Source organism: Vigna radiata, chromosome 10 (genome assembly GCF_000741045.1).
Source record: "Vigna radiata var. radiata cultivar VC1973A chromosome 10, Vradiata_ver6, whole genome shotgun sequence".
NCBI lineage: Eukaryota > Viridiplantae > Streptophyta > Magnoliopsida > Fabales > Fabaceae > Vigna > Vigna radiata.
In genome coordinates, this window is record NC_028360.1 from 17,797,802 (window position 1) to 17,806,007 (window position 8,206).

Here is an 8,206-nt window from a genome sequence, read left to right on the forward strand (position 1 = left end):
AATAGCATCAATATGAACCAACTTGATTTGGTTAATTTGTTTTGATATTCCAATACCCAACCTAAAACAAATTACTAAATATACACAAAACATACACATAAATAAAAAATATAATGACCAAGTAACTTCCACTTTCATATCATCCAATTTAGGGTACTATAAAAAACTAAATGATTGTTCCTTACTTAATGAGGTTTCTTAGCTCAAGCTTAAGCTCCTAAAACCCATTATTCTCATGAAAAACATGCACTTAAAGAGAAATTTTAATCAGATAAATTTAATTAGTTTTTCACCATGATTCTTATGATGAACTCTGATATACAAAAGATTAGGGAATTTCTCATAAATAATCCAAAGAAAATTCATAGAAGGTGAAGAAAAAATGTTGAAAGAGAGATTATGATTTTTCTGAAATCAAATTTGAATTATTAACCTTTTGTATTTATAGTATTTATGTTTTAATAATATAATATTCGTACTTGGTTTCAGGTATATCACTTATGTTCTTTAATAATTTTTTAAATTCTTACAATTAAAATTGGTCTAAACATGCCAACCTATGTGATAAAAGAAAAGTCACAATGAGAAGATGATATTCATTCACCTATTCATAAGTATGATGCAAATAATTCAATTTTTTATTTTTGTTTTATTATTGACACTAAGTGTAACAATGTGAAAAAAACTGATGGAAGTTTCACATTTGGTAAATGTTAGAAAGTAAATTTTATTTACAAGATAGAAGACCCACAAATTTATTATCTTTGAATTTTGGATTGAAAAGTAATGTTAATATTTTATATGAATTAGATTCACGTCGTATTGATACTGTATTTACTCAATAAATCTTTCTCGATAAACATATCAATTTTTTTTTAAATTGAATTTGTTTTGTTATTTTTCTTTTTTTTTTTAAAAGAAAAACCCTTTTACGATGATTAAATGATAAAGGATTTGGTTTTTAAAATTTTGGTTTTGGCATTGGGTTTTTTAAAGGTTCTTTGATTTAAGAAGAAAACGCAATCAAAGTTTATTAGTCTTTGAAATATATAAAGACTTAGAAAGCATTCGGAAAGAAAAAGTACGTTTGATTATTTTGATTAGAATAAAGCAACTTGGTGGTTCTTTGTCTGCATTGCAATTAGAAAACAGATTAATGAGTTGGAAATGAGATAACTTTTGATTGATAATATAAAGATTCCTTTAGTGAAGAAATGATTTTAAAAAAAAAGTGTTGCGTACCAAAAGGGAACTTGACCCACAGACACTAAATTTTAGTATTTGATGGAAAAAGGGACCGTCGGAACCTGAAAAAGTTGTGTTTGGTGTGATATGTAACAGTGTTACTGTGTAATAATATATGTACATACCAAATACCATCAGGAGCATGCATCTTCATTCAATCAATTGCATCATTTCTTATGATGTTTTCTGCCTTTTCAAAAGCCTCAAAAAGTCATATCTAGCTTACTTATTTTCCCAACTCACATGAGAGATAGATAAACACATTATCTTTATCCCAAGCCATGTGAATTGTCCTTCTAAAATGTCATTTTCTTTCTCCTTACCAAACTTGTATTTATTTATTTATTTTTAGTTTATTATGTACAATTGCTTTTTTCTTAACTTTAATTTTCCATACTCTTTGCATGAAAGTGAATTAATCCTTTAAGTAAGATTTTAGATTTAACTTTAGAAATAGAAAGTTTAAGTTATCATCAAAGACAAAATTACTAAATACTTCCATTTCAATATAGTTAAAAGGATGCACTATCTCTATTGTTTGAAAAATATGAAGAATTTTAATTGACCTTACATATAAAAGTGGTTTCAACTTTTAAGAAAGGCAGGAAAATCGTATGAGATATGCAATGCTGGAATCTCACGTCAATTCCTACAGATTTCATATTAATCACTATCGTATCTTTAACCCGATTGCGATCATTTTATCTCTAATATTTTTACTTCATTTAAACATTTCAAAAATAATTTATTTTTATATGAATTTAAAATCTCGATCTGATTACTACTTTATATTCTATTAGACAATATCAACCTTTTATGAATTGAAGTGGGATTCTTTTAGTTTAATCCATAATTTCAAATTTAGTATTAATATGCAGTCAGGGTCAATGTCAGTCTGAATGATAAATAGCTAATCCTTATCTATTGTACTGTAAAAAAAATTATATAAATTAAGGTAAATTGAAACAACTTGATCGTTTCTTCAAAATACATCGATCTAAATTATAAAGCTAAACAAAGAAAAATTAACACCGGGTAGAGTCAAATTAATAAAACAGTAGAAATCATGTAGTTAGTTAAAGTCGTCCTATTTTTGTCTATTTTTTCCCGATAATTATTTCCCTCCATTTTAGTTTTATATAGGTGATGTTGAAGGAAAGGAAGAAAAGAAAAATACCAAATCTCTATATTAAAGGAGGGATAGAAGTTTAAATATATTTGATTTCGGAGAGAGTGAAGAATTCCAAATTTAAAGCAGCTTTTCAAAGTGAAAGTATGAAATGTACAAAAGATAAGAAAACATCTTTGCTTCTGATAAGAAATTGATTGGGAAAAAAGTTTGTATAATTTAAAAGAAGAGAAGAGAATAAAAGGAGGCTAATTTTTTGAAATTTTTTGTTTTCAATTCATTATTCTTGAACCAAATGGACAATAAAGACGATGTCGTATTGGTCTGTCTCATAACCCTAAAGGAAATATTGGCATTGAAACTAAGGTTTAGAAGATTAAGTGAAAATCAGTTATTACTAAGATTAGAATAGAGTGATGGGGCAAGGAGAACCAACGAACCGAAATGTCACATCCAGATGGCATATCTAAGTATCTTAATTATGTAAAGAAAGAAAAAAAATAGTGTATTAGTTTTAAGAAGATGGTGTTAATTAGCAATATCCTTTTCCGGCAAACATCCATTTGTTCAAAGGTTCACCTAGACATTTCCTTTTGGAACTTTTCTACATACATGTGGCACTGTACGCAAATAGTAGAATGGTACCATTGCATTAAACCATTGATGTCTAAAAGCAAACTTAATATTGGACATGCCTTTATAATCTTGTTCTTGAATTATTTTAGGAAAACTAATAGGAAAGAGAAAAGGCAATACTTTTCAGCTAGTAAGATCTTTGAGCTACCTTACTTTTTGAAATAGAATACTTGAAGAATTTCGCTACAACAAGTTTCTTCTTTCTTTCATATTATATATATGCGAGTACATGCATCCCCTTTCCACTGCCTTTTGACACTTTGCAAGCGATCTATCTGGACTGGCCCCACCTTGTAGACATTTTAGCACTGCATGATCATAACGTAGACTAACTCCAGGGGATAAATAAAAAACACTTTTGGATGTATTTTCTTACCTAAAAATACTTTGACCTCCACACCTTCTTTTTCAGTTAAATATACAATTCTCAACAGAACATATGTGCTAATTAAGTCTATTACGTAATAATAATTTTATTTTTATTTATTTATTTATTTATTTATTTATTTATAGAAGCTTATGTGAAGAAAATAAAGATAGTGCTAAGCTTTCTGCTGCATTTAGTTGTTCTTCTGACAAAGAACTTTACACCCCACCTAAGTTTAGTTTTTGGCGCGTACCACGTGGATTTCATGCCCTGCTTTTATCATTGTACTAACTAACAAACACTTTTCGCTTTATATATCACCCTAAGCACTTACATAATAATTCTTCCCTCAGCGACAACAAAAACCTTCTCAGTTAAGAAAGAAAAACTCTATCTCTTTCTCTCTCTCTGTTACAAATGGCTGAGGAATCTCAAGGGATTAAGCTGTTTGGCGCAATGATTAGACTCAACACTGAGGAGGTCAAGAAGGGAGAAAAAGGAAGGGAATACAAGAGGGAGGAGAAGAGAACAGAGAAGATAATACCGTGTCCTAGATGCAAGAGCATGGAAACTAAATTCTGCTACTTCAATAACTACAACGTTAATCAGCCAAGGCATTTTTGTAAGAGCTGCCAGAGGTATTGGACTGCTGGTGGCGCCCTCCGAAACGTCGCTGTCGGAGCCGGCCGTCGGAAGGGCAAGCCGCCGTCTCATGCTGCCGCTGAGTTCCCCGATGGGGCTGTCTATGAAAGTTCCGAAGATGAGAACAAGTTTGAGATGGGAAATAGGTTGCTTTCGGAAGAGGTTCACGCTGATTTCCGCCCAATTTTCCCGGCGCCCAAGCGGCGGAGGACTCCATCAGGTGGGTGGTTATCCGTCTCACGCTCTTCTTATCTTATCTGTACTTTTTCTCCGGCGGCGGCCAAGCGGCGGAAGATTCTTATGCATTCCTGTACATGAATTTAGAAAATATGTAAATTTGTTTTTTCACTCTAAAATTCATCATATTTTCCATGTTAAAAATAATTAAACATACACAGTTGGAAATTAAATACACACACGCGTTCACCATATTTGGTAAAAGTTACAAGATTAAGAAGAATTTTTATTTATTTATTTCATAAGAGTGAAATAAGCTGTTGGATATGAATAATAACATTTTTTTTTTCTTTTATCTCATATAGATAAAATTTGGAGAAGTAATTATATTCAGAGATCCAATAGGTATAACCAATGACATCGATTTTTTTTTTTTTTCAATTTTTCTTTCATCTTCTGGCATATGTACATCACTATCCAGTTCAAATAGTATAAAATTAGTGAACCTTTATTGGTTTGCCCTATTCACATATTATGAATGTGACTAATTATAAGTTTTTTTTTGTCCTTTAAAAAGTGTTGTGAATGGTCGAAAATATTGTATGAAAAGTCTACATCCACAAAATCAATTTATAATATATAAATAAATGTATATTTTATTTTACAAATCAATTTTATAGAAATAAATTAAAATTAAAATTCACTTTGATGATAAATTGTAAAGGAAGTGTTTGTTTGTGCAGGTGAGCATGAAGGTGAATAAAATGATCTACGAATTGAAAGCAGAGAACATGGTGGACTTAAGTAGGAACAAGAAGAAGAATTCAAAAACTAGAGAGAAAAGCGTGTGGTGAAGATGTGAACACCTCAAAAATATTCGGTGACATTAAATCAATGGATGATGCTAAGCTACGTGACACATTCACATTAGTTTTTTCCTCTATGCTAAACTCCATTGTCCATATATACCAAGCTTTTATCTTTTAAGCCATCAATGTACTTCACATAATTGGCTAAGTGGGTTTCACACTATCTTTGACACCAAATTCATGTTTATATTCACATAATATTCTTCAAATATTGCTCACTGGACAAAGAGATAGGATTCAAAAAGTTTACATCAAGAAAAGTATTATACATATTTTAGTGCAATTTGTCGTTTCAGCTTTTTAATTTATTCATCCTTTTCTCTTGAGTCTAGTTTTTCTAGAGGCCGGCCGATAAACCTTACCAAATCAATAAAATTTTGAAGAAACAATTTCCAATTTCGCAGAACAAAACGAAGATTCCAATCTTATGCTTTATAACTATGACGTTATAAGTGGAATTTTTTTTTTAAAGAATTATCGTATTGAAAAGGGCATTTCATCTTTCCTTTTTCATGATTTTTGAAATATTAAACAATAATTTTTTATGATTAATTGACAGCTTGTGCTAATCATGTATATTAGAAAACTGTTATAATTATGTTGTGGTTGAGGTTGAATTTGTCCTTTTCTTTTCTTTGAATGAACATCAGCAACCAATAAAGTACATTTGTATAATCAAGCTATATGTTTAACCATCGACTTCTTAGAGATTAATTATAGGTTGCGTTTAGCTTAGTGTTTTCGTCTTGCTTTGCTCTTCGTTACTTATTCAAAAAGCATACACTTATTTTATATAGTATTTGCTTAATTATTAATGCTTTATCTGATTAGGTGCATGAGTTTATAAAATTAAAACCGTCATTTTATATATATTTTTCTTAAGATAATAATCTTTCTGTAATCACATTCCTTCATCCATGACGACAAAACATATTATTCATATAAGATAAACCGTTTGAATAATTAATATACTATTAGACATTTTTATATCATTTTATTTTCTTTTGCCACTTGTCATATCATATATGTGCTGTTAGTCAGTGGATGAATAACAAAGCTTAAAATTATTAAATCATTGTGAAAGTAAATGAAATGTCCTTTGAAAAAAATTTAGATTTGATTCTGCTCACGGCACATGATCAATAGGTAATTTTAATATTCCTTAAACTTCGGTTTGGATGCACTAATCTGTAATTTTTGACTATAGACAATCATTTTCTCACAAAAATCCATAAATAAATAAATAAAAAATGGTTACACTCGCTGTCATTTAACTAAATTTTAAAATTTCAAGGGAGAAATTTAGAATAATACATTAAAGGTTAGTTAATGAAAGTTATAAAAATCCGTAAATTTAGTTTCTGAAAATGATAAAACAAAATTATTTTAATTTTTAAAATTACTAAGAGTTGAAAAAATTACATAATTTTAATATAAGTCTTTTCTTTAACTCTAAACTAATAAATCGGATTAATTAAAGTAAGTATATTCAATTTTCTCTCCTCCCTCGTTAATAAAAAAAAGTAGACCATAAAAGGTCATAAAGTAAATAAGATGGTGCATATATCACCCCCTTTCTCTCTCTATATATATAAATTTTAAAAGCAAAAGTATAAAGGAAAAAATTATAAATTTTGAAACATGAATAAATATATATTCTAATTTTTCCAAGAGATTTTTTTTTTCTTTCCCTCTAGAGTTAGGAGTTGCCTCTAATTTCCCACTTCCTATATTTCTAGATCTAGAAATCGCAAGTGGGTAACAATTTTTTTTAAAAAAGTCATGTATATTAATACAACAAATTCTATGAAAGAAGTTAAGTTATGCTGAAGAATTCTATAAATATTTTGAAGAATTTAATATTGAATCCTGTGTTAGAATGGAGTTTGAGTTTAAAAAGTAAATATCTATCGTGTTAGATTTTTGTTGAGATGCATATATATATATATATATATATATATATATATATATATATATATATATATATATATATATATAGATATAGATAGATAGATAGATAGATAGATAGATAGTAAAAATAGATTTAAGATATGAAAGAGAAAAAGAAGTTGTAAGAAGTGAGAGAATGGATTGTTTTATATAATTTTTTTCATGTATTGTCATTTCTTTTTGTTTTTATAATGGATAAATATGTTAAAGAAAAGTACGAGAAATTACATATATTTAACTCGTATATAATGGAAATTACATCACAAATATCCAACCAGTTAGGTCCACATACCTATACAAGGTAAACAATTCGGTAACTATTCATAACTTTTCAATTAATATTTGTAGGATACAAAAACACACATAAACTCATCCATCACGAGAAACAACTTGTTTCCTAAGGATCCAATTTTGTGTTCCCTTTTACATATAGAGGTGTAAAACTAACTCATGGTCTCAGGGTCACCCTAACTCACTGTTGAAAAAGTTTTATTTTAAGAAGCCCCTCAAGTAGGGAGTCACAAAAAAGCCCCAACTCCTAAAATCTCCTCTCAAGTAGGTTAGGGTCAGAGTTAAAGTAGGTTTAGCCCCACTTTAAAACTTAATTAAATTTTAACCCCACTCTAAAACTTTAATTAAATTTTATAAATAATATAATTTATATATACATAATTTATTGTAATTTTACTCTCTCTATGATAATAAATCTTATTATTATAATAATAAATATTTTTTTCTAACGTTTGAATTTTATTGTTATAATATTATTATTATTATATTATTATAAACAAGTTGTCAATTAATTATATATATAAATTTTGTCAAAACATTATTTTTTCATAAAATAACATTTGTTAGTTTTGAAACAGTTGGTGTACGTTTTAAATACTAACGCAATGTTTTTTTTAAATAATTATGTTTGAAAAATAGAAAAGTAAAAATAATTGTTTTCCATAAACTAAAATTAGCTTAAACGTTTATTAAATATATATTTTAATTAAATATATATTTTAATTAAAATTATTATCTTATTAATTTCTGTTGGTAATATTTTGTAAATTAAACATTATTAATTATTNAATTATTTCTAAAACTTACTATTTTGATAAACTAAAAAATTATTTTTAACATAAAATTATTTATAAAATTAATAAAAATTATTTATATTCATTTTTATAATTATGATAATAA

General features: G+C 27.8%; 1 protein-coding gene across 2 annotated transcripts; it reads left to right on the plus strand.

The window, feature by feature from the left end:
- The first annotated feature begins 3,587 nt into the window (after positions 1-3,587).
- LOC106775556 (cyclic dof factor 4) lies at positions 3,588-5,432 on the plus strand. Of its 2 annotated transcripts, none has more exons than XM_022787228.1 (2): positions 3,588-4,239; positions 4,562-4,629. In XM_022787228.1, the coding sequence occupies exons 1-2, from the start codon at positions 3,795-3,797 to the stop codon at positions 4,612-4,614; spliced, it is 498 nt and encodes a 165-aa protein (XP_022642949.1). In that variant the 5' UTR covers positions 3,588-3,794; the 3' UTR covers positions 4,615-4,629. The 2 variants fall into 2 exon arrangements, with proteins under 2 accessions (XP_022642949.1, XP_014518186.1); XM_014662700.2 differs by lacking the exon at positions 4,562-4,629 and adding an exon at positions 4,940-5,432 and having other exon boundaries at positions 3,595-4,239.
- Positions 5,433-8,206: the final 2,774 nt, after the last annotated feature.